This window comes from Atractosteus spatula, chromosome 11 (assembly GCF_055471065.1).
Source record: "Atractosteus spatula isolate fAtrSpa1 chromosome 11, fAtrSpa1.hap1, whole genome shotgun sequence".
NCBI classification, from domain to species: Eukaryota; Metazoa; Chordata; class Actinopteri; order Semionotiformes; family Lepisosteidae; genus Atractosteus; species Atractosteus spatula.
Window position 1 is genome coordinate 174,471 of NC_142716.1, and position 27,954 is coordinate 202,424.

Here is a 27,954-nt window from a genome sequence, read left to right on the forward strand (position 1 = left end):
CATCTCTACAGTATCGGATGAAAAACAAGTATTGCTGAGATGCAATACTGCCACTGCGTGGTTTTCACACAGTTGTTCTCTCAGCAACAGGATTTCCAGATAGAGATGGCTGATAAGGGAAATCAGAAAAGCACTAAGACCCCCTTGACTAATTCCAAAGTCTCTGGAAAGAGGCCTAAGAGCAGCACCAGCATAGTGAGCAACAAAGCAAGTGGAAAACCAAAACCTGGTTCAGGTAAGCATGTTCATTACAAAAAAAATAAAAGTGTATTTTAAGTAAGTCATGTGTAATACATTTAGCAGTTTAGAAGGCTGTCATTGTTAGAAACAATACAGGTTGTATATAGTATCTGTGACATGTGCTTTGCACCTGTTTGAAGATGCCATGTTGTTGGATTCTGTCCCATTTCCCACAGGATATGTGTTCACTGGTCTCTGAGCCCTATAATATACAGTATGCTACATCCCCATCAAGTTCATCCATAACTGTTCAGTGGGGATCAAAGTCTGTTAAATAGAGTTTCCACAGCATGTCACAGCTGTTATGCTCTCGCCTTCAAAAAAACTGATAAAAGACGATGTGTTTTATCCTGCTGCAATGTTGTCACATTGGGATTAGGAAGGTTAGCAAGTGACGTTCCAGGATATGGTCACTGTTGAGTCATGCAGTTAGACTTCCATCTGTCCCTACAAGTGAAGTTGTGTAGCAACTAAATACTCCTTTCCAGACCATCACATTTGGACATCCCCATCAATTGATCCACTGTACACAGCAATTACTATTATTACTTTATTCATAAATATAATAATTATAAATGTCTGTGCTGTTCTTGCTGACATCCATTGGCTTGGTCTAAAAACGTCCTTGATTCATTGATAAAGAGAATAAGTAGGACATATTAAAACACTGAAAGCGACTAATTTGTTTTCACTAGGCTTGACATTAAACAGGTTAAACCACTATATTGTCTGTTCCCAATCAACATTTTCATAATAACATAAGATAAGATCACTTTATTGGCCATATACTTGTATTAAGAATCTGTCTTTTCACATACCCAATCTTGCTCTCCATGAGACACACAGACAGGGAGAGAAGCTTGGTGTCAGAGCACAGGGTCAGCCATTTATACAGCGCCCCTGGAACAGTTGGGGTTAAGGGCCTTGCTCAGGGGCCCAACGGAGTAGGATTCCTCTGCCGGCCGCGGGATATGAACTGGCAGCCCACCAGCCACAGGCGCAGATCAATGTGGTCAAAGTCACTCAGGTGTATCCTAAATAGCAACATTATTATACTCTATCTATAAACACACAGTACATGAGTAATGATTGAAAGACATTTATGATGCTCAGTATAGATCTAAAACACTAAAATTTTTAATGAACTGTGACTGCATGTGACTGCATCCTTCCTCCTAGTATTGCATAAAACTTTGGGGCCACAACCTTTATATATGATTCAGTGATATTAGGTTGGCCACTTCATCACTGGAAACATGACAGCAATTTATTCACATCCAGGCAATTACCCAAATCTTCACAGCTGAGTTTGCGAACAAAATTATAAACAATGAATGAAATTGGCAAACAGGTAAAAGAATGTCTTCTCAATCTTTTCTAAATTATTTTCATCATATCAGAATACATCACACCAGCCTTGGTTTTTAAAATATCATGCACAGATGCATTGAACACTAAGTAACTAAGAAGGATCAGTCTATGGATGTGTTTTCTGGTCAGTATGATCTACTGTAGAAACAAACTACAATAATATTCTAATCTGATAAAATAGGATAAGCCTCTAAAAGGCAACAGGCCAAATTCTAAATTAAATTTTTCATATCCATGAGAAGGAAAATGCCCTGAAAAAAAGTGAAATGTTTCCGTAAAATGGATTTGCACAGTATTGAATAAAATTCTTTTGTTTTGGCTGATTTTAGGTAAAAAAGTTGACTCTACTTCAAACGTTGAGAGTGCTGGAGAACCTGGTAAGATATTTCCAAATTTATTTATTTTTTTAATGTATTTTTAATGTTTCCTAAAGGCAAATATGCCTTGATGTCTAAAGCCATTTGCAGGCCTAGCATGGTATTAGCAATTAGACATGGCATAGAGAAAATTAGAATATTTACATGGGTCAGAATGTTTAACAGTCTGAACAATCACTTAATGTTGTGCTTAATAGGAGAATATGCATTTACAAAAAACATTATTTCTGAGGTTTATTACACTTGAACATAAGCACACTTTTAGCAGATCAAATCAATGCTTTTAAAATCCCTTATAAAATGCTGCTGCTGAAATTAAGAGTGCTTTTGGGCAGTATAAATATAACCTAAAAAGCAGTAGGGTATAATCAAAATCATTCTATAATTAACACAACATGACCGAATGTGAAAAAATGAACAAATGCGTATGTCAACTAACTGGCATTAGTTTTTCATTTCCCTTTTACAACCATAACTACATTTTTATTTGTAATTTTATTATTTATTCATTGTTTATTGTTTTTAGGAGTTTCACCATAAATAAAGTTGGAATAGTTTATAATGAATGTTTAATTAAATAGTGGTGTATATCATGGCTGAAGCAAAGTCATCATGCAAATGTGCATTTAGAGCAACTACTGAGTATGTTCATGAACCATGCTAATTTTTACCTCATTGATCTTTAAATAATATGTATAATTCTTTATTTCACCTGATACATTCTTTGTGAACAAATTCTTGTTTGTAAAAATGATCATATTGAGATATTGAGTGGCACCAAACTTGCACAAAAGACAGAGTAAAATAGAACAGGATGTGGCAGTGTAAACAAGTGCATTTATCAGGCAGGTAGCTCAGGTATAGTGAAAGTACCACCACATAAACAATAGAATGACACAGAAAACCGCAGTAAATTGAATTTAACATTGGCATTAGGGTTAGAAAAGAGAACACACAGATATTGCTATTCCCTTTTCAGCAAAATATATGCTTACTGGCTTTTTTATTGGGTATTATTCAGTTTTGGTTTGGCTGATTCATCAAAGATTAGACTTCTGACACCAAAATTATGAACACATGTGAAAATATGCAGAAGCTGGCATGTTCTTTAAACTGAGAATTCCGTCTAGTCCAAAAGAAAGACTTTATCTTCTGGCATTCTATTCCAAACTTATCCTCAAGAAATCCAATAAAGTGAACTCTGTTTTTAAACAGGCTGTAACACAATGAGTCGTGTGAAAATGTTCTGTCTTAATTATTGGTTTTCACTGAAAGAATCTCATGGTCTGCACGCAACTCAGAGGCTTTTCCAACCATTCAGCGCATTACACAGATACCTGCTTAGCTGCATTTCATTTGCTTTAATGATGTATTTGTACTGTATGAATACATATACTTCAAATGTTCACTGGATGTGTGCCGAATACAAAAGAAAAAAGAAGCTAGAGGGCAAATTTTCTCCTTGTTGAATGCCGTTCTCATATCATATTGCCCCTGTCTAAAAGTGCTTACTTCTGCATCATGTTAAAAATGCCATCACAAAGCTATTGGTGTCGAAGAGGCCCTACAGCTAGCCCTTTACTGATCTGAAAAGTACGGCACAATATATGCAAAACACTCTCAATGATGGTTTTAAACAAAAATGAAATGCAGGGGCTTTGATGAGACATTTGCAGCCCTGCAGGTGAATCCTTGGGAAGGTATTATACTGCCCACATTCAACTCTTATCCCTTCATTGTTAGTGTAATTTTCAAGTATTTGAACAGCCTTTTGAAAACATGCTTATGGTCTCATTCCCTTATTATGGCAATGTGTTACAAACCAGGAGCATAAAGTATATAATTTAAGCATTATTATGTAATCATCTCTAGCTAAGTTGCCTTTATAAAACCAGCAAAGCTATGTTTCATTTGGAGTTGTTTGCTTAGAAACGTATGTTCTGAAACTTAAAACACACAAATCTGTAGTTCCTACTATTATATGTGTTAATTTGGCAGATGTCTGTTTCCCAAGCAACATACAATTGCATGTGGTCAAGATGCAAAGTGTACATATTTATAGTTGCAACTATAATAATGAATGAAGTCACCTCATGTCTCTCCAATTAAAGACCCGTCTGTAACCACTTCTTTGCCTATTTAATGTACTTTAACTTTAAAAGTCTTTAGGTTACCTGACATTTCTCTTCTATTCCACCAAAATAGCTGTGAAAAACTAGTAAACACATTTGGCATAATGGTATTTGGTCATGGTTTACTGTACTGTATATGTACTGCTAGTTTAAAACAGTTCAACAGTTCAGTGCCTAGTGCTTGAAGTACTTGGAAGCATGTTGTAACAACACCTTTTCTTTTTCAAAGAGGCTATCAGTTGAAAGAATGGGTTTGATATTTACTGTATATTTTTTCTTGTTAGAGAAAGATTTTAGTACACCCTCTCACTGAAAATAATTAGTGTTTTCTGGGTTTAAGTTTTCTTTTGTTACAGTGCTTTGAAGAGACCAGCAGTACACTGTGGACTGTAATTACACAAAAGGGAGAAAAAATATATTGGTAAACAGTTTTTTTGTAGTCTATAGGATGCACCTCTATGACTGGCAGTTACACATTTTCCAATATTAAGATTTTAAGATTTTAGTATTAAGATTGATGTAGCTGATGTGGAGCCAGAGTATTCTTTTATCTTTTTTACATGAACCTGTATGAAAGGCTCCAGTAGAGATACATTATTTATGCCAATTAAATGCCATCCTGCTTTTCTCTGTGCTTTGATATGCACTGTCCTACATTTCCAGTGATGGCAGTGAGATGAGAGAAGGCCACTGCAGTGCGTGTCAATGTCACAGTGTCTTTTACTGGCGGCCACATTGTACAGGTGTTACCAAAGCACTATTCTCTTTCCTGACAAGTTCCGCCGGAGGACATCTTCCCTCTCGTCCTCACCAGCGCAACTCAAGAACTGTTTCAGTGCCGTGCTGATGAGGATGTCACGCAGGAGAATCCCTTCAAAATCCTCAGAAAAGAAGAAATCCTTCAGGACATGAAAACCAGGGCTGCCGTGTCTGATTTCCACCCCGTGAAGCAGCTGGTGCTGGTGGGTATTTCATGCCGCTGTGATGGATCATGGCCACATGAAACACAAGCCCGGGGGGAAGGAAGGTCCTCTTGATGAATCTCGGGTCACGTCTTTTTGCTGCTGAGGGTTTCTGATTCGGAAAGATCAGACGTGCACCCTGGCCCCCGGGTGCCCTCTCTCATTTACTCCTTCTACTCCCCAACACCTCTTCAGCGAGCTTTCATCAGCTTGTAATGCTGATCTGAAGTAGACAGATGCTGGTTTAGCTTTTATCACTTTATGAAAACAGTAAGCTGTCACTGACAAGCTGGGACATTATTTCACTCCCATCATACAAGGCTACTGTGAAAGCTGTACCTCGGACTTGTTACAGTGAGAACTCTTTGATTTTTTTTTTCTTTGAAACAGGTGCACAACAACTTATTGTGAAAAACAGAAAAACATCCAGTTTTTGCTATTGGTTAAAACACAGTATCAACATTTCTACTTACAAATTATTGTGAAAACTGGAGATTGTGTAACAGAATGTTTACTTGAAAATTTGTTTTCGTCTTACACTGTACTCTTGTCATTGAGCACTTCATTATCTAATGTTGTGCTACTAAGCTGTTAGAAATGTTAACACAGGACATTCTCATATGTTTGTGAATTCCATTGAATTTAGAAAATTTGAAATTTACTTATAAGCTAGCTGCTTTTTTGGTTTATTCTAGCTTTATTACTTATCAACAGCCAATCAAACTCAAAACAGTTTAAAAGAAAAAAAAAGCATATGTATGCCTACATATTATATTACAAGGATATTACTATACATATTATAAGGATAACACAGTCCTTATGCCATCACTAGTAGAGTATTTGTACAGAAAATCAGCTTATCAGTTCCATGCCTATTTAAATTCATACAGTATATTGCATTTCATAGTCCAGTTTATTTGTATAGACATGGGGTTACATTTTTTCCAAAGCTACGTGTGAGCTGTTCTTAACTCAGTGTTCTTTGTTACTAGAATAATGTATTTCTTTCCATTTCTGTGTTTAATCTCTTCAGAACTATCCAGGAGAGGAGCTCTTACTAGTATTTGATAGGGACTTCAGTTATGGGCAGAGCTTCTATCTTGCTGGAACAGAGGAGGCCAAGGAAAGGATTTTGCACGTAAGGAAATCTACAGTCTTGAATAGAGTTTATAGAAGAAGGCTGTTTCTAGGTTTCTAGGCATTGAGGTAGTATAGATTTTCTAGACTTTATCAAAACCAGCTTTAATGTTTTTGGTTGCATAATTGTACATTATGCACTTACAAAAAAATCAGTAGTATAGTGGGGTATATTGGTTCATTACTGTTTTTTTTTCTTTCTTCATTTTAAGTGTTAAAATCACCTCATCAAGGAACCTGTGCTCATTCAACTCTTTTGCGCTTACATAGTACTTATGGAACAGCCACAATCACTCAAGTATATCATGGAGAGTCATGAAATTATTTAAGCAACATCAAAAAGCTGTATATTTTTTCTAAAAACATATATACAGTGCCTGTATTTTCTAATGACATGGGCTCTGAATAATGCCAAATTATTCTAACCTTTGCATAACATTTACATACCGAAAGTGGATGGATGCACTAAGTAGAGGCAATCTGATTAACAAGATGTCAGGTTGACCCATTTGTCCATCCATCCATCCATTTTCTTACCGCTTCTTCCAATTCAGAGTCATGGAGGAGCTGCAGCCAATCCCAGCAAACAACTGTTACAAAGCAGAGTACACTCTAGACGGGACACCAGTCCATCACAGGGCACACACTCACTTGCACCTAAGGCCAGTTTTCCCAAAAGTCAATTAACCTATCAGTATGTTTTTGGACTTTGGGAGGAAACCCACGTGGAGAGAACATACAAACACCTTGCAGATAGTGTCCCAGGTCCAGAACCGAACCCGGGGTTACAGCTATATGCCTCCATAATGCCCTTGACCCAAGAACAACAGAAAGTTATTTGACCATCTACCAGCCATCTGGCCTACTTTGTTACGACACTCTGTTGCAGGTGCAAGAACCCACAGATGCAGACGTAGTGGAGGAGGAGTCGCTGCTTGAGATGCCTGTGTACAAGACCCCTGAGCCCCATCCTTGGGTGTCTCTGGGCAGTGAGCTGGAAATAGAGGAGGAATCCGTAAAGGACTCAAGAAACAGGGTAAATATCACTTCAGTAAGAACATCTCCCTTTATCACCTCCAAGTGGAAAGAATTGGAATTATTATGTATTTGTATTTTATTCCATACAACTAGTGAAGCTGGTAATAAAGCATTGAATTCAATTGTAATGTTTTACTGTAAAACCAAATGCACATTCCAACCTTTTGATATTATTTGAACACAATCTGCTTAAAACTTTACATTTATAAATACCTATCTTCCTCCAACTGAAAACTCATATCCAATAAAATAATACTCAGATGAAATAAAAGAAACAATAGTTTTGGAAAATCATATCGATTTCCTTAACACGTCCTTAAAACAAAATAGCAGAGTCCACCCCTATACTATCACATAATGTACTATAGTGATTAGTAACCCTCCCTTACATGATAATTACAGTACTAATGCATTGGCTTCGAGTTACTTAAAATAATATTGATCAACTAAAATAAACAAATTCCCTCTTCACTGACACAGAACCAGGAGTGTCCATTACAAGAAGAAAGTGGATGTTGGCTATTGGGTACTTGGGCAGGGGGTAGAGAGGAGCTCACTCACTAGCTGGATTCATCTCAAAATCCAAGTCTGTTGAGCAGCTAATCTGGAAGTTGCTCTTTATAACTTTCAGCTCGGTTTCATCCTGCTTTGCAGGATCAGCCAGACCAAAACATAAATAAGTGATTTCACTAATATTAAATTCACAAATGCCGAGACCATATTGTATTTCAGTAGTCTAGTAATTCTTACTTTTATTAGTATCAAGATTATTGAAGTAATGGTTTCCCCAAAGAATATTTAGAAAATGATTATGTTTTCTTAAGGAAGTCGACATGGACATAGAATGAGAAGTTCTTGTTTAACTGACTAGAACTATTTGAAAAAGCATTATGAACTGTTGATTCCTCTAAATCATATGACATGATCTATATTTCCAGGAAATTATGATTAGGACTCCAACTAAAGGCTGTAGGAATTCAGACGTAGTAATTATAAATTAGGCAGATGTAAGAAGTGGTGTACCTCAGGAATCCACTTTAGGGCCACTGCTCTTCTTGATCTGTGCCAACAATTTAATAATAATTGTTGAGCCCCAAGCTCTGGGCTTCCTAAAAAAACAGCTAGACGAATTTAAGATTAATTTCATCTACTAAACAATTAAATGAGCAAGAAAAACATCCGAGAGAAGGCAGGGATCAAGGTAAGAAATAAGTTATTTCAAAAAAGGTTTTATTAATTTAATATACTTTGATTCTCACTGGTTTCAATTATTTTATACCAATAAAATAATAATGTTCACTTCCTCATTGCTGAATCAACTTCTTTATCTCACTCAGTTCCTATTGACCACCACAGCCTCTAGCAAAACACATTTGCAGGCGCTCTATAATCCTGAATGTTATTGAATATGATGATTGCTTTCTTTCTGTAGTTGAGATACAGGGCCTCCAGAGTCCGACGAGAATTTGGAGCTCAAGTGCAATTCACTGATCGCAATGCTTCAGCAGCAAAGGATGGTTACATTGAGTGTCCACCCTACCAGGACAAAAGCTTTTGCATTAAACAACTGGAGAGAGACACTGGGACACAGGCTATCCCAGACCTGTGGGACTCCAGTACTCAAACCCAATGGTAAGAGCTGGTGAGATATTGGGCTATTGTCTGTTTATCATGGCTTCAAAGTCCTCTGCTCTCCTTATTTTTTTTTTAGTTATTTTCAGTGGAGTCAGTCATACCATGAATGTTTCACAACAATACCATGGTATGTTTTCAATTTGGGTGTGACCTTTGTAAAGCAAAGCAAGAAAAGAAAGCAGTTAACTCATTTTATTCTGTATCCTGTGTGCCAGGGAAAGCTGAGAAACAGCAAAGGCCCCACCCATGATAAAAGTGGAGTTGGGATTTATTTTTAATGGTAATTATTTGTGATATACCAGCTGCTTGCAAAAGGAAGGAATTCATAAAGGATTCCTTTTTACCAACCTATAAACTGTTTACTGAGAAATGAATACTCAAAATTGCTGCAAAATTTATTCATTTTATCCTGTGTATTTTATCGCACTCAGTATTTTAAAAAGGCAATATTAAGCTTTTAATTCTTAATATCTGATGATTGCTGGGCTGCCATGTTACATCACAATGTAACACGCAGTAATTGTGTTACATTTATGTTCTGATTTGCTGTCTTTTAGGAAATTCCCAAAGAACACCTGGACTCAGTATGTTCCCAGGGAGTTCACTGAGGAAGAAAAAGAGAACTGCATGAATTCTGAGAACCTTAGGAACTTCATCACTTCAGTTGCTCTGAGGTAAAGGTTTTAATAAGTTAATATTCTCATATTCTCAATAGGACTTTAATTGAAATATACACAATATGTTAAGAATAAAAAATATAATTATTTCAAAAATTGAAATAATAGATTAAGCTTTAACATTGCCATTATTTTTGTGATATTATTTATTTCAAACTTCATAACTTAAAGTAATTACAAAATCCCATTTAGGCTTGAAGACAGTTCATTTAAAAAAAATTGTAAAATGTGATGTCACTAAAGAAAAGAGACCAAAGGGCTTCATGCCTGGCCTGAGCGTGCCTGGAGGTGCATAACTGTAATTTCAGCTGTTATCCATCTATAGATTTTGAGAAAGGATGTAAAACATTTCCTGAGTACAAAAACTTGTATTTCCTCTCTGACAGAAAACACTATTTTAACATTAGCAATTGTATAGCTTCCATTAAAGTAGATTAAGACAGTCTAAACAAATCAACAGATTTGGAAATAAAAATGCTTTCATACTAGATTCTTTAAGAAACATAGGCATTGATCAACTTTTAAAAAATATGTTAAAAAACTTGCAATATATATTAAAACTACACTTTCTCTATGAAGTTCAGAAGTGTGGGTGCCATGCTACCGTCCCTGTACTTAATGCATTTTATTTTTTGCCTTACTTCATCCACAGGTTTGAAATAGCCGTGCAGCAGAATGAGATAATGGATGTCTTCTTTGATGACTGGAAGGCACTTGGTGAGGAAGAGAGTACATTTGGGGGAAAAGCAGACACTCACCTGAAAGAGTACCAGTCCTTCACAGACCTCCACTTCAGCAAAGAGAAGAGTATCAGCTATATAAACTGGCACCCCACCATTAACGGTAGGACAGCACACAGGCTTAAGCAGATATGTGCCATTTTCTCTTCCCCTTTAAATAAGTTTCATAATCACAAATAACATCTGATAACACTAAAATAAATAATTTATTGGTACAGTTCAAGAGATGTATTTAGTACAAGCATCATAAATTTGGGACTAAATTTAGACCAATTCCAGTTCTTGAGAGGCATTTGTGAATTCCTTTGTTTTCCATCCTTCTTGAAAATATTAAAACAATAGAACAACATTTCAGGGCTTTAAATTAGATATAAAGTCCACTTCGTCCTGATTAATTTTCCTAAGTCCAATATCTCCTCCAGATTACTTCAATTCTGTTTTCACGTCCTAGCTAATGAAGTGTATGATGTGTTGATTGCTATGGTTTGGTTTAAGAGTCTTTTTAGACCTTTAGTTTGCAAGATTAAGATCTACAGTATTTAAATTCCTCTTGTCTAATGGACATTTTAATAAAAAATATCACTTAAAAAAAAGAGTACATACTGTATAACCTTACAAATAAATATTTCATTTGTAGTACAGTTAGTAGACATTTCACGCTTACCAGTTATAAAGTTTGATTATTGTAATGTGGGTATTTCAGGCGTAATTGCAGTAGCTGTAACAGAGAGGCTGTGCTTTGAAGATCGGATCAATCTCTCAACTAAGCTGCTTCTGAGTCCTTCCCTCATTCTCTTCTGGAGTTTCTCTGACCCTATTAATCCTCAGGTATGTTTGAACTTGTATTTACATTTTTATCACAACTTTAACCTAACTGGGAGGTTACAATTATTATTTATTATTATGTATCTCATCAACATACACGTGGAATTGAAAATCACAGACATTCCCAATGAATACGGTAGATCCATAATGCATGCAAGTTTTAAGTAGATTAATGATGAAGCATTTTTTTTAACTCTACAGTTACACAACTGTGGTCAAAGTTTGTCAAAACATGAATTTACAAAATATTAGAACTAGCTCTCTCTCAAAAGCAATAACATATTTGAAGTGTTCTGTAAAGACTCAAGCACAGGGTAGATTTTAGAATGGGAAAAATGTGTTCTATTTTAATTAATGAAAGAGGTACAGACATGAAAGGACATTAATAAGAGCACACACAGCAGGGCAAGGAAGACAGGACTTGAAGGGAGAAGATGTAGCAGATATTATTTGATTGTTTTGTTCTCTGCAGTTGCTATTGGAGTGTCCAGATGACATCTACTGCTTTGAGTTCTGTCCCTCCGATCCCAATATCATTGTTGGTGGTTGCATTAATGGCCAGGTGTTGATTCTCCTTTTCTGTTTCTGACCGTGTGCACAGGGAAGCTTTCTTCTAAAGCCATATTATATAACTAACACTATTGAGGGATGCATCTATTTGCTCAAGGCTTTTTTGGGCCATTTTTCGCAGCCCAATACCATACCATATACCAAACTATTCATCAACATACATATGATACGATTAAGTTGAATTCTAATGCAGAACAGAATCTGTTAGATAATCCTTTTCTAGAATTGCCTTTGAGCGGACAGATTCAGAGATTGATCAGAGCCTGTAGCAAATTCATAACCTTTACAGATTTCCTTCAAAATGTATTATTTTTAAACAGTGTATACTGGGTTATCACTCTAGTATTGAAAAACTCTCCTCTTAAATCAAGAGTTCCTCTGTGTGAAATGTGAGCCCCCCTCTTCACTTACTACTAGTATATCTTTCTTCATATATAAAGTGTTAAACATCATGTCATGTGAACTCCCCTGATTTAAGAAAGGTACATTAAAATGCTTTTACATTTGTGCTAATACTACACATTAAGAAGATGTGAAGAAAAAAGTGCTTTTAATATTATGGACTGAAACCCTTCTTAAAATAAAGAAGGATTATAAAGTCGTATCTAACTTAAAAGAATCAGTTCTTTCATCCTCTTAAAAGTTATTTTTAAAGTTATCATAACACAAATAAATAGGTGCACCATATATCTTATTTTTATCAATAACCTGCTTAAGTTGTCTTATCATGCCAGGTTGTATTGTGGGACATTTCAGCATATACAGAGCGGGTGCAGAGCTCACGCACTGGAGGAGGAGGGAAGCAGACCCCTGCAAATGCAAACTCATTAGTAAGTACCTGATAAGCCAATCTGTTTAAAAGTTCAAATATGTACAAGGGCAAGAAACAGTTGAAAATGTATGCTACTCAAGACGCATGGGCATCACCTGTTGCAAGAGGCATATAAAAGTGGGATGTGTTTCCTGCCTTTGGATAAACCTCTCTAGTTGCTAAACATGGCTGTTCTCACACTTCAAGACCCACACATCTGCCTTCATTCTAGAGCTACAGCTCAGTTCAACACAACAGCTGGGGCCTGCTGCCAAAAGCCTGATGGAATGAATAATGATAAAAGCACAACTGTAAAGCATATCCTAGCACATGAAAGCACTGCAACAGCTTTTGGAAGATGAAAATATATGCTTGGTGAAGCATATAAAAAAACCCTCTCAGAATAACTCTGGCCCATGTTTCAAAGCAGTGTGGTATCTATTTTCAAACACTGGAGAGAACTGGCCTGAGGGCATCTCTTTTCGAAGGACATATGTTGTATATGTAAAGGTATTTATATAATAAATTCAAAGTGTTCTTAGACAGTTCTGCTCTCTAGAATTGTGAAACTGTCAGAACTAATTAATATTTATAATCCATAGTTACATTATACAGTAGTTGAAAATAGAAAAAGCTTTTCCAAGGTTTTCCATAAAACATGACACATAAATACAGATCTTCTTTCGAAGAAATGAACAAGCTTTCTACCTTTGCCTGTAACCACTCTTGATTGACTAACTCTTAAATACTTTGTGTAGGCAATTGTTCTATTTTTTAGTTTGAGTAGTTTTAGTAGTTGTACATTATTTGAGCTTTACCAGCACAGTGGAGTAAACTAGTAAACTATTATTTTCTCTGAGCTTGCATGTATTTTATTTTAAATAAACTTATAACAAACATTTAAAGGCATATTTAAAAAATATACAGTTTAATATACAATTTCTTTATTATCTCAGAAAGTTGCTCAGTTTTAATTACAAAATAAAATAAAATAATTTGGCTAGCCTTCTAGAATGAAATCTAAAATGTTTCTATTGCTGCAAAACACCTAGATAGGCTGTTTCCATTTTCTCAGTGAATAATTGCATATTTTATTTAGTTTTCTTAATGCTGATATTGTTTTACATTTGTTATTATCTGTAACTGTACAAACTTCAGTATGTTCACTAAAATCTAGGTTTGTATTTACTCCTGAATCAAATTGATTTATTTCCATATCACAATCACTAGCTGTCCCAGAGGTTGTTTATCTTTATCCTCTAATTATGGGAGTATTTAAAGAGGCCTTTTCACCCTTTTCATGCCGTTCATGAGGCCCAGCCAGCTGCTTCAAGAGAGCCTTTCATGTTTACTTGCTAAACCATACAGAGCTCACTGCACGACACATTCAACTGTTCCTCTGATCACTGTGGTGTCCCACAGTCATGCTAATTGTATAGCAGAATGTGAGTTCTCATTTTAACAGTACTACTTTTGGAATTTTCTTGCATTTTTTATTTTATTTTTATTGGCTGCACATATACATGTGCATACACATTAAAGATCCTGCACATCATACAGTATATTTTGTTACAAAGACTTAGTGTTTTATCTGCATAGTTTTGGGTAATGTATAAATAAAAGAACAAATGAACACAACCAAAAAGTTCTGATCACTACCACACTATCTACAGAGGTATTTGCTAAGTGAGAATATGGAACTAGCTTCCCAGCCATTTTATTGAGGCTGATAACCTGGATTTTTTTCAGGGCTAGATGAGGTCCTAAAATTATCTACTATCTACCAAATGGTCCAGTTTACTGTATAACGTGTATAAGGTTCAATTGTGTAAGTTTTTTTTAATCAATGAGAGGTCAGTGTAGTGGACTATTCAGAAATAATCATTCTTAAATGGATCTATGGTCCAATCGAGGGAATCTTCACAGCAACCTTTATGACTCGTAGTGCTTCACCAAGCAATGGGTTTAGAACGTACACACCAGACACGAAGGCCCACCCAGACTGTTATTACCGCCATTCTGCCAGAAATTATCCTCTAGGCTTTCAGAGCTATCTGTGTTTCATCTGGAGGGGCATCCATTGCTCCCTCTCTGCTCACTATATTCATCCCCAAACTCTTTGAAGTCAAGACAGGAAGGAAGTGTTAACTAGATGGGAACATGAGCCCCAGAGATATCCAGTGGCACAGTATTGAAATACTAATAAGCTCTGACTATGCAAACAGTGAGATAATTCAAAGATCTGGGTGCTAATTAGAAACATACAAATGACAGACACACACTTCAAAGGCAAAGTAATGCTTCTGTTAATAGAAACCACATGAACTTCATTATAGTAGAAGAGATGGGATCTTGTGGAGCTGAAGAACATTGTGATTTAATTATTTTTAGGAATAAATTTGCCTTCACATAGGAATGACATTCTCCTAAAATTTAATTTTGCTTTTTTAGACTAACTCCTGAGGTTTTATATGGGTAAAAGAAAAATACTGTACAGTGAAATCAGTAATGATCACACACATTGCTTAAGTAACAGGGAGCAAAGTGCTGCTGTTCTCCCTCAGATTCTTCTTGTAATTGCTTTTAGTCTTCCAGTGGAACACAAATTACTCTTTTCTAGCCAAAGCACTTCATTTTTCTGGCTGGTGTCAAACCGATTCAAAGAAGAGTTCAGGATTTTATTTGGAATTGTATTAATTTTTGTTATATGTTCTGTTTTCTACTGCAAAACTATTTTTAAAGTAATAAACAATGTGTATATATTAAGAAAACCTTAAAGAAACAAAATAGTTTCAATCTGAAAAGATGTAAACATTATCCACAGAGGTCAGAAGTTAATTCCATGCTGAAAATTGAAAAGAAAAAAAAAACAGCAGTGAAATATGAACCAGAGGACACAAGTGGAAACTATGAAAGTGCACAGGACTTTATGCAAAGGGTTGTGCGAGTGTGGAACAGGCTACCTAGCCACTCTGTTACTGTTGATACTGTTGAGCTTAATATCCTCCTGGTATCAATTTTGACTGTTAACTTCCTAACAGGACAGGTGGGATGATTACAAAGGCCTCTCCTTTGTAATATGCATGTTCATACGGTATGTAACATTTTGACTATGGAGCTTACTTTGGGTGTGAAAACTTTTTTTTCTTTCTGCTTTTTAGCATGTAATTAATCCCTGCACGTTCCGTAAGATTTTACTTTGCACGGTATACTTTCAGTGAGACAACAGTTAAACTGTACAGTGCTTGGATACGTCTTAGAAATAAGGCTGGTCTCTGACGCATTACGAAAGGCATTTTAGCAGCTTCGAAACCTGATACTACTGATATACTTTAACTGAAATAGCACTTCTTACATATACCCTGCTCAATCCATGAAAAATATTTCATTTTCCTGTCTATGTGAAATTAGAGAAAGCAATGAATGAATGATCTAATTTTAAAACCCCTGCTAAGGTTTGATGTGATCTTTTGGGTTTGAACTTGCAGCCTGGTTTTGAAGAGAAGCAAGAAAATGAAACTCCCATAGTGCGTTACTGTGCTGTTTCAGCTATAGAGAATGGACACAAAGCACCAATTACTGATGTGCAGTGGTTGCCAGACTCCTATGAGGTAATTAAAGATTTGAAATTCTCCTTTCTTATTTTTCCTTTTCATGCTCAGGTGATGGCCTTCAGCCGTAAGAACATACTTAACGGCTTTTTAAGTTTGCATACTCCTGATACTGAAGAGCTGATATTACTAATAATGGGGTCAGTCCACATTCTTTTCACACAGTAGTAATGTACAAACATGGCTTTCTAGATTAAATTGGTTTTCTAGATTAAATTTCAGTGCAGTTTCTATTATTTCATCTCTTCAGTTGTCAAAACTGTATAATTTTTTTTCTCTTGTTGATTTCACATGTTTTTTCCTGCCTACATAGCTATACAGGTTAGGACAAGACTTGCTATGTAAGAGTAAAGGACAAGGGATAGCATACAGTATGTGTCGCACACATACCAGAGTGCCAATGGAGCTGAATTTTGAATGTAGGGAGAAATTCTTTCTCAATATAGCGGAAAGTGTTTCTAGAAAAAAATACCCTGTGCAACATCTCCCTAAACTGTATTATTCTGGAGTGCCCATTCATGATTTTATTAAGGCTTAGTTTATCAATGACAAAATCTGGGAATAGCAAAAAGAGAAGAGTGTGATTCGAAAGAGTCCAACTAATTTTCTTCCCCAAACCTGTGTCTGATTACCACTGTTTGAGTCCTCTTAAAATATAGAATGTTAGTCAAAATGTATGAGCAGCTTATTAAATGGATCACAAATACTAAAACAACAAAAGGAAGATTTAATTAAATAATCCAATGCAGACTTAAATTATATTTAAAACTGCATGAATTTCAAGACTTCCATGTTAAAAATATGAAGCCTTGAAATTCTAAATTGATACTTTATTTTTCTCCAGTTTCTTTACAAAAAAGTAGTTAGGACAAACACTGGCATCTGTTCTTCATGCTGGCTTTCATCTTTCATGTTTTCTGAATGATTAAATCCCCATCTGAATGCAGTAAAACCAGGCATACTTTACCTAAACCATATGCCATTTATAGTTCCAGAAAAATTAATATTTTTTAAATGAAATGATTTTGGTAATGCGCGTCATCTGAAAAACTTGACAATGAAGAATTTCCCTTTGACCAGTGCTAAAACATGCAAGATCTTATGAACATACGAATTGTTACAAACAAGAGGCCGTCCTGCCCATCTCACTCTGCCCTGGTAGTTAGTAGTTAATATTTTAATTGAAGCATTTGATAAACAATTACCAATCTGACTATGAATTAAAGACTTATTGCTTAGCAGTTTTTATTCATGTCTGTTACTAACTTTCATGTCTTACCTCTACAGTTTACAAAAAAAATGCTTAATTTATGGTCTAATTAGTCCAAAACAACTTAAAATGGTGACAGAAGGGTGAGTTGGCTGATTTCAGGTTGAAAGATAACCATTAGGAGTACCTGGAATGGCCAAAGGAACACATCAAAATAAAGGTCATAGGTGAAATGTATTGCAGCCCTTTAGGATATTGTGATGACATATGGGAATTAACTAGTCCGTTCAGAAGGCTGTATAGGTGTAATTAGGGACCTTCTGCAAGAGAGGTTAGAGCAGATTGTAAGGACTAGTCTCTGGAAGATACATCAGAACAAGATTGAAAAACCTAAATTGTTCTAATTGAAAAACAAAAACAAAATAACAGAAACATAAGCTTTTAAAGGTATTGAAAAGTTATGTTTTATAAGTAATAAAAACTATGTAATTTATACAGTCATACACACCCAAAATTATATTTTCATTTTAATTCTGTATAGATTTCCAAGACCGGTGTGCCACTGGAAAACAAAGACGGGGTCTGTGTCCAGATTGTCACATGTGCTCCTGACTGGTAAAACTCATTATATCACTAAACAACAAGAGTGGATTCACTGGGAGAAGCTTTTACAAGTATCTAACAAGTACCCAAAATGATCATGGCTAAACCTTGAGGAGGTCAGATATTTATAAATATAAAGCAATCCTTAAATTTCTGTGGCTCAGTGAATGCCAATCGGGATGTTGAAATGTAAATAAACACATACATGGACCCATGATAGATGCAGAAGATTATATACCAGGAGCCAAAGACGTGTTTTTAAAGCATTTGTTAACTTTTGGAAAATTTGAAATGACAACAAGCTTCTTCAAGAGTTGCCATGGCGTCTCATGGATAGACCTGTAATACTACAGTCTGTAGAAAGAAATAGAATATGATAATTAAAATTTACTCTAATTATGGCTGTTTTTATCTGGCTCAAAGTAGTATTATACAGTGCCTTGGAAAGATATTCAAGCCCTTTTAATGTTGTCTATTTTATTAAATTGCATAATGATGCATACATATTTTTTAAACTTAATATTTTATTAAAAACCTGAATTTATTCAAGCTTAAGATTTCTAACAGTAACAGAACATATAACAATTGGCAACAAATACTAAAGAGAGAAAAAGCCAACATATGTTGATTGCATAAGTACTCAGACTCCTGAACTCAATAGTGGGTGAAAGCACAATAGTGGGCAAGAAGTTTTTCTGGATAAGTTTCTACCAACTTTGCATCTCTGTTCCTCTTGCCAGATTTGTCCACGTTCTCTCAAGCAGCTGGCGAATTGCTTATAAACTGAAGTTTTCAAGTCTTTCCACATTTGCTTCAGCCACTCAAGACATTCACTTTCCTATTGTTAGCCCACTCCTATGTAGCTCTGGACTCCTGCTTTGGGTCATTGTCCTGCTGAAAGATGATTATTTGTCTCAGTTTTAGGTCTGCAACAGGTTTTCCTCTACATGCTTTAACAGTGCGTTGCTCCCTTCAGTCTTGCAAAGCTTCTCAGACCCTGTCTGATCTAGGCAGTTTCTGAGTGCCTTCCACGTCTTAATGATCAACTGAATACTCCAGCAAGGCACTGTATATATAGTCATTGTTTAATTTTTATAAGTTTTTGAAGATTAGATCTTAGAAAATGAGAAAGTTTAAGATTTAGTGTCCGTAAATAACCGAGATTCCCTTTTAATGTTGCAGCTCTGTGTTATTTTGGGATATCCGGCCCCCGAGAGTTGCTGCTCATTCAATGACAGACAGGAAGCAGAAACCGGAGGAGAGACCGCTGGACAATCCTCATGGCGTTCCAAGCACCTTCAAACACCTCGACCTCACCTGGAAGCCTCTCATTAAGGTTCCTCTGTAGACTCCCTCCCTCTGTTCAGACACCTGGTAGCAACTTGTTGGGCTTTTGAATTAACCAAAAAGACCTGAAAGTTATAAGGAACTCATAATTTGGAATTTATATTATAACAATGAATATCATGAATATCAAAATCTATTTTTTGGTGCCTTAAATACAGTATTTCTTTGTTCTCCTAATTTCTTTATAGATGACAACTTAATATGTGTTAAAATATTTCTTCTGCCCTTGAGAAACGACAATATTTAATCTGATTTCCATGGTCTTAAGCATGGCAAGTATACTGTATGGGTGTATACCGATGAAACATGAAATGTTCATAAATGACTAAATAGGCACCCAGTTCAAATAGAGATTAATATAAATCTAATATATCAGGTGACCTTTTCGAAGATTGAAACAAGTGGAGAGTACAGCCCTTTAAAATTCAGTCTTAGAGATGGCGTTCATGACAACAAGATGTGCAATAATGTTGGTAAGCTTTATTTTTCCTCTGTCTTATTTAGTAACTTGTAATGCAGAAGCATGCTAACAGACATCCACACGAAATGGTAAAGTGAATTGGGACTTGATTTGCAATGCAGAACATCTTAGTTTCTTCAGTCTACATATTTTATGAAGTAAATTCTCAACCATAAGGTTCAGGATCGTTAAGCATTTCAGATTATGACAACACTGAGTTGTTTAAAATAATTTGACTACTTGATCGTATTTTGTAGTTATTTACAAAAATATGTAAGGGAAAAGAAAGTTGAGTTCTACCTAAGGTATTTAAAAACCTTGATTTAAATATGTCTTGGAATGACCCTGACAGCCACTTGGCCTTTTCTCAATAGTATGTGATTCCTTATCACTATTACTAAAATGTTGTTTATGCAGGTCTGTCATTTAAAAAGCCTTCTGCTGGTTTTATATTTTGGCTTCAGGAGAGACAAAAATCAATTTCAATTTTCTCTGCAGTAGTGACATTCTGTAATCAAATATTGTATATCTCTCTTGATGACTAAATGAAAAAATAAAACCTTTAAATAAAAACATTATTTAAAGTGAATTTGCTAGTTCTGCCTCAGGCAGAAAAATATTCCCAGATATAAATTGGTTCTGGTTAATTGTTTATTTTATATTAATAATTATCACATTAGTGAGTCTGCTGAGTTGCTTATTGTAATTGTGTACAAGGCTTACTTGAAAAGAACACTTACAGTGTTTGTTTCTTTTAATTGGGTTTGAAGACAAATCTCACCAAAATCTGGAAAAAAATGAAGGAGGGGTCAATTATGGGATGCTCAGGGTTCCCTCAGCTAAACACTTGAAAACACTGGATGATGTCAGTACCCAGATCTTTGTTGGAACAGAAGTAAGTTCTTTTACCACTATAGCTGTCTCTTCATTCATAGAAAACAGATATATTAATCTAATAAAATAAATTTAATTTGTGCAAAATTAAATTTAATACATCTTATACAAATATTTTGAAGATCAGGGAATAAACTGTGTTTCAGGATGGAGAACTCATTTATACAGACTGGAAGATGGAAAAGGACAATGACTCTGGAAAAATGATCAGTAAGTTTTCCTTTGTCTATATGCACTGATTCCATGACTGTTTCTCCATAAACTGAATTTAAAAAATCGTCAAATAAACAACATTTAAACCAACCAATCAAAATGATTTTTTTTTAACTTTTAAAGTGGATTAAAAAATCTGACTAAATATCTGATCTTGGACACACTGACCAAGAATATAATAATAAATCATTTAAAAATATATATTGGTGGTTATGTCAAACAGCCTGCAGGTGGCATTTAACTATAGTGGTACATACAGTACACAGAACTGCAACAGAGTGAAAATTTAGATCACGTGGTATGGCCCCCATTTTGGATTTCCATTATTTTAAAAGTACAACATACAACAGTGAAGACATTGTGCATACAGTACACTCCTGCCATGGCCAAGATTGATGTACTGGCCATATTGAATTTTGTAAGAAAGCCTTAAATGAGAATTCCTCAAGAGATCTCTTTGACATTGTAACATGAATCTTGTTGTTTTATGCTGTCCTTTATCAAATTCTGTTAAATAAGGGAGGGTTACAACATTAAAACAAATGGTGCTTTCCAATTACCAAAATGTTCTTATGATTTCCATTTTAATGTCAGTAACCAGACATTAATGTGCTGTAAAGGCTTGGAAGGTATAAATTTCAGTCCAAGTCAGAATGCATTTCAATGTGTATGAAGCAGATCTCCTACTATATGTAATACCATATGTAAATTACTTTGAGATCCTCTGAGCTGAAAGCGATTTTATAAATGCAACAAAATAGAAAGCTGCCTGTAACCTAATTTTTTAGAACTTCAGATAGACTAGTTCAGTTCTTACACACTATAAAATTAAATTATTTTTAACTTTGTCTCAGGAAGAACGCAGGAGTAATAAGTATGCGGTATTTATGTAGAGTAATGATTGCTCACAAAAGTACAGCCTATATTCCTACCGTATCCTGAAACAATCAACGTATTACTCTTGATAATGCCAAGATTAAATTCCCAAGCAATGAAGCTTGAGGGTACCCACAAATGCACTCATTTTAAAATATTATCTGCAAATTTGTGGAAAATATGCAAACCAGTGGCAGGCATAATACCCAAAACACAAAACGTTTACATAATCATCTCTTACTATTATGATTGTTCAGAAAATAGTTAGGTATTTAGGTGCAATTAAATGCAATTAAAAGGAAAATGAACTTCTCCTTCTAATCCTGTTTTTGGCACAGTTAAAAAGGGGTGAAGGAATTTAAAGGTTTCATTGTAAATCTTGTATATTGGTGCCATGAGTTGACTAGGATTCAGACAACTAAGGGATTTAAAAGGTGTTATAATGTGCTTTATTCTGAAATGAAGTTTTGTATACTCACACAGTGTGATTTACCTGCTTGAGTATGTATATAGAAACTAATATAAAGCTGTATATGGGAGTGTTATTTAAAATCTACCCTAAAGAGTTTTCCCAAAACTGCTGCCTTTTTGTTAAAGACAAGTTCATATTTGTATGTCTTCCATTACAGAATCAGTGATCTTTCTTTTCAGGTTCCAAACCCTCTCATCGCTTTGTTGCCCATGATGGTCTGGTCCATACAGTGAAGAGGTCTCCATTTTTCAATGATATCATCCTGTCTGTGGGAGGCTGGACCTTCGCCATCTGGAAGGAAGGGGTCATGGTAAATAAACCCATTAATAATTTCTGTACATATATAGGCCTCTTTCTGTCTTGCACTTTATTTCCCTGCTGTAAATCTGCTTAAAAACTTACTTATCAATGTTAGGTAGCCAAGGTTTTCATCTCATTGATAATTGAAAAAAAGCTTTAAAAATTCCATTTTTTTATACTGTAAGTATATAAATATACAGTTCCCACCATAAGCATTGGGACAGTGAAGTCAAAATTGCTATTTTTGCTGTATAATCAACCTATTCAGGTTTCAGATGAAAAGATGAATATGAGGCAAAATTATAGAATTAAATACCTTTTATTTCTGTTTTTATGTTTTCCATATGTACCATTTTGAAATAATAACACTTTTTGAGTTCAGTCCTCACTTTTGAGGTGAGCATAAGTATTGAAATAAATGGCTGCCAGGCATTTCTTATTGATCAGGTGTTTACTGTTATGTTGATTGTGCATACATTAAAGAGGTGTGTGTGTGCAGTGTTGGACTGAGCCTTTGCTCTTCACTTTGGTGTTGGCCTTTGGAGTTAGAAGGCCTAAACCAACATGAAAACTACAGAACTGTCTGTGAAAGGGAATTTAGATGCTAAAAGAAAAGAAGAATTCAATCAGAACCGTGGCACAGAAACTGGCCATAGAAAAATCAACATTTGGAATATCTTGAAAAGAAAAAAAAATGACTGGTGTGCTTAGTCATCAGCTACGACCAAGTTGACTGAGGAAAACGTGCAGTTGGTGATAGAAAAATTACTAGAGATGTGAAGAAAAACTCTTAAGCAGCTGTCGTTGAAATCAGCAGCAAACTCCACAGTGCAAGGGGTGAAGGTATCACAATCTACTGCTCTCGGAAGACTTAGAGAGGAGAATTATAAAGGCTACACCGCAAAATGCAAACCTCTCATCAGGTCTAAAAAAATAGAAAGGCAAGACTACAATTTGCTCAAAAGTACAGAGATGAGCTAGAAGAGTTTTGGAACAACGTGTTATGGACAGATGAGAGAAAGATCACTTTGGTAGAGGTTAATGGCAAGGTGAAAGTGTGAAGTAAAGAATGAACTGCAGACAATCCAAAGCACTTCATCTATGAAACATAGCAGAGCTAATGTAATGGGTTTGGCATATATTTCTTCCACAGGAACAGGCTCACTCATCTTTATTGATCATGTAGGTAATGACTGCAGCAGTAGAATGATTTCAGAAGTGGACAAACATTTTGTCTGCATGTGTACAAGAAAAGAACTCCAGACTTATTGGCCGGTCAAGAGGTTGATGATGTCAGTGGGTCTCAGGCTTCATGTGTGCAAAGGATTTGCAAACGAGTACTAAGTTTTAGACTGCTTTGATTTAATTTGTCCCAATACTTATGCTCACTTAAAATGGGGGTGATGGAACACAAAAGTGGTATTATTTTAAGACGCTAAAGACTGTATGTGCCTAAAGACCAAGAAATAAAAGGTGACATTCCGTACTTGCTACATATTTATGTTTTCATCTCAAACCCAAATTGCATAACTGTACAGTAGAAATAGTATTTTTTACTTCACTGTCGCAGTACTTACAGAGGTCACTGTATGCACTTACTAACGTAAAAAGGCATTGTCTTATGTCTTTGTCTTAGTTCCAATTTGATCAAATCAGTCTTTTAATGGCAAGACCTAAGTAAAAGAGTTTTACATATGGTATCATTCATAAAGATCATGAAGCAAAATACAACACCCTTAACAAAAGAGAAAAGGTTACAAATCTGATCTACAAATCTTTCAGTCCACCTATTTCATCTGGTTGTTAGTAGTTAATTGAGAAACAATTGGATGAGATGCTTGGATCAGTCAGAGTATTGGCTTCAGTAAGCTGTCTGGGTAACTTGTTCCATAATCCCACAGTTCTTTGGATAAAGAACTGCCTCATCCTATTAATTTTAAATGCACTTCCATGTAGTTTATAATCATGTCTTCTAGTCTGTGTTTAATTTTTCATTCTGAAGAAATGCACTCGGTTCTTAACAGAAGATGCTTTTTTCCAGAGTAAGAGTTTGACCAAAAGTATTTAAACAAAACTATCACATAAAAACTAATTTCTTTTCTAATCAGTTTCAGTTACATAAGAATCTGAGGGGGAAATGGTTCCGTGATTTTTAATAACAACATTAAAAAGAAAAGCAGATTTGAACAAGTTAAAAAATGTATTCTTTGTGCAGATGGTCAGAGACAAACAGGTAGGTTCTAGGAAAATCTGCTTATTCAGGACACTGTTGTTTATATCAAATCAAATGCAAAAATGTTTTAGCAGGTTCCAGCAAGCTAACTCACATCGCTGCTCGTCACCAGGCTCCTTGGGATACATCTTGATTTCAGTTCAAGTTACAAACCTAAAAACTAAGAGTTATTTAAGTAGAGAGGAATTTATTTTTTTACAACTTAGAAAATACTTTGAATGTTAATTTTTTGGTAAAGACATTAGCTAAATACATTTTTATTGTTAAACTTAATCAATATCCTATATCATGATATCATGGAGGCTAAACGGCCGAAACGTTGTGTTCTCTTTCTTCTTTATTTTTCAGCATGGAATAAACCTATTTCTTGTTCCATATTTAAAGTTGTTTTAATTTCAAATTTGTCAGTTGAATAAGGTCCACATTGATCTAATATATTTTCTAATGAAGTTATCTGAATGTTACTTTCACTCATCTTTTTCTTAGAGTAATCAAACAAAAAAACACAATAAACCTGTACAAGGTGGTGCTGAAAAAAAATTCTTACTGTAAGTACAGCTTCTATGAACTTTAAACGAGTGATGAATTCAAACTAGTTAGGATTTTGTAAGAAGCTTTTAAGAAAGTCTTTGTTGTGAGCGGTGCAGGCCAGTCTGACAGTCTGCCTCTCTCTGTGCTCCATTGTGTTTCTGTGGTGTCAGCCACATGATTCCTGGTTCCTGTGTTTCAGCGTGGTCCTATCCTACAATCGTCCTGTTCCAAAAAGAGGTGCACGGTAGGTCATTGGTCTCTCTCCAGGCCAGGGGTGTTTTTCATTGGGAAAGAAGATGGGAACATCGAGGTTTGGGATCTGCTGGAGAAAACACATGAGGCTTCCCAAACCCAAAACATAACGACAGCCTCCATCACTTGTATTAAACCCTGGATTGTGTCTTGTGAGTTAAAAAACTTGGAAACTCTTTATGCAGGTGCCACATTGTCCTTCTCTCTCTTAATTTGCTCTTCTTAGGCTTTTATCAATAGCTCTAAATGAAAATGCTAAAGATTTATAAGTTGTAATACTTTATTTATTAATTAACCATGAGTTAATAACCGAAAGATTCTATCTGTGTAAAAATAGAAAAAAATTCACAATTTGAACTTCATATGCCTGCGTTGCTCAAGTGAATAACCAGACCAACACTCTTGATTCTGGTGCCCAATACAATGTCTCACACATGTCAGTATGAACATATTAAATATATAATGTGAACAATATACAATATCATAAGAAAAATACATTTTCTTCTTTATGTAACTAGCTATGTTTACACATTTCTAAGATTTTCTTTAGACATCTAGTCACAGATACATTTGACATCTTTTCCCAACACTTGTTTTCAACCAAAGCAAACTTCTGTATCTCTCCTCCTCAGTTAGATATTGTACCTTTCACTTTATTCAAGTTTGCATGAAAACAAAAATCTTATCTTATACTCTTAATATTTTACGAAATAGCTACAAAAAAGCGAAACAATTCGGAATAATTTTACTGACAAACACTTTGAATTATTTTGCTTTACAGTATTCACTCCCAATAGTTCAAAAGGGACTCAGTAGAGTTACACTTTATAAGTTATACTTTACCTACTCAATCTGCTGCTGTTATTGTTCTGAGCACATTCTATACTTAATTTTTTAACCAGCAAAGCAGCACTTTCTGGCTGTGTCTGATGAGCTTGGTACACTGCATATTCTGGAGATTCCATGGACTCTGCGCAGACCTTCCAGCAATGAAGTAAGTCAATGGTGTTATTTAACAAAAGTTTGCAAAGAGGTTGAATTTCTAATTCTAACATTGCAGTTCTGCTCCCCTGCCATGGCTGTGTGCATCTTTTCTAGCTTCCCTTCCTCAGCCCCAGCTTCACTATTACAGCTGCCTCCGTGGTTCATTCCTCACAACTGAGGAAGTTCTGTGACAGCGTTCATTATTTCCACAGCCCATTAAGTTAACACTAAAGTATTAAGCACGCTGTCCCTTTATATCTATTTGCTTGTTTTGTCATTATTTAGATTTTGACCAAACTAGTGTACTGGATATTTTAGTAAAGCTTAGTACGTACAGAATTAAATAAAGCTAGCACAATTCACAGATCATGCAGTGCTCATGCTTCATGACAGAGGCTCAGAGAAGAGCCCTGAAAAAAAATAAAGTGGACCGTAGTTTTTTAATCTGCCATCTCTTTGTCTTCTTGTAATTTCTTCTATGAAATAAGCTACTATGACAAAAGGAGTTTCAAAGTTACAATACAGCACATTCACGTCCCAGCTTTTCTGGAGGAACAGTAACTGTGCTGGACATAATACCTACCAGACTGGGTGATCTTTGTGTTTGTGCTGTTACTGAAAAGGCTGAAATTTATGTGCTTTAGAAAACACAAATGACAATCTTAAGTGTTATACGTTTACATCAATTTACTTTGTCCCTAATGCAAACAATGATAATCAATGGACATAAGTGATAGTATTGGCCAACTTTTATTTTCTTCACATACAATAATAAAATCTGTTTTAACAAGACTTGTGAAGGATTCATGTTTTACGGTCCATGTTTATAGAACCTGATCAAGTGTCTTCTGTCGCTTAAGATCTTAACTTTCATCCTCAGAAATCCAGTATGAGCAGCTACTTTGAGAGAGAAGTCAGCCACCTTGAGTATTTTATGAAACGCCGAGAATTCAGAGCAAAAGAAAAAAAAGATATGGAGGCGGCTGAACAGAGGAAAAAAACGGTGAGAGATGTGAATGAGGCCCACTCCCAGTTGAAAAACCTATTAAATATATTGCCCTTGGATATTTACTTAGAAAATCACAGGTTTTCACTTAATGAAGCCACTAACATTAATAGCAATAACAATTAACATACATGGTTAAGGTTTCCATTTATTGTTCAATAGGGGACAATCTTAAATATTTTCCCAGTAATTAGTACTTAAAATTCAAGGAGATCCTCAAACTTGATGTATTTTTCTTTCAAGCAGGAACCTATAATCCCTGAGAAATCCGCAGAGCAGATAGAGGAAGAAGTGCAGAAAGAATATGAGAATTATCTGGAGCTGGAAAACAAAATTCTAAAGGAAATGGGTCTTCTTCCAGAAGAAGAGGAGAAATTGCCTGATGTCTAAACCTCAATGATCTGCCATACTGTGTGGTGAATATAAATTAAAAAAAACAAGAAAATT

General features: G+C 35.4%; 1 protein-coding gene across 1 annotated transcript; it reads left to right on the forward strand.

Annotated features, from left to right (window-relative positions):
* Nucleotides 1–39: 39 nt before the first annotated feature.
* On the forward strand, nt 40–27,954 carry dnai3 (dynein axonemal intermediate chain 3). The gene is made up of 22 exons (XM_088927149.1): nt 40–235; nt 1,941–1,988; nt 4,898–5,082; nt 6,116–6,220; nt 7,109–7,255; nt 8,690–8,889; nt 9,450–9,566; nt 10,222–10,412; nt 11,013–11,137; nt 11,607–11,696; nt 12,439–12,534; nt 16,004–16,126; nt 17,878–17,951; nt 19,122–19,275; nt 19,663–19,759; nt 20,517–20,641; nt 20,787–20,850; nt 22,381–22,511; nt 25,465–25,669; nt 26,420–26,511; nt 27,382–27,504; nt 27,751–27,954. Exons 1-22 carry the CDS (start codon nt 40–42, stop codon nt 27,895–27,897), a joined length of 2,835 nt encoding a protein of 944 aa, XP_088783275.1. The 3' UTR covers nt 27,898–27,954.

Excerpts from the sequence above, each read along its gene's own strand:
- dnai3 (XM_088927149.1), top strand. The coding sequence starts at position 40 with ATGCAATACTGCCACTGCGTGGTTTTCACACAGTTGTTCTCTCAGCAA. Across the intron at positions 11,697-12,438 it reads GTGGTTGCATTAATGGCCAG|GTTGTATTGTGGGACATTTC; the intron begins GTGTTGATTCTC and ends TTATCATGCCAG. Across the intron at positions 26,512-27,381 it reads GCAGACCTTCCAGCAATGAA|AAATCCAGTATGAGCAGCTA; the intron begins GTAAGTCAATGG and ends TTTCATCCTCAG.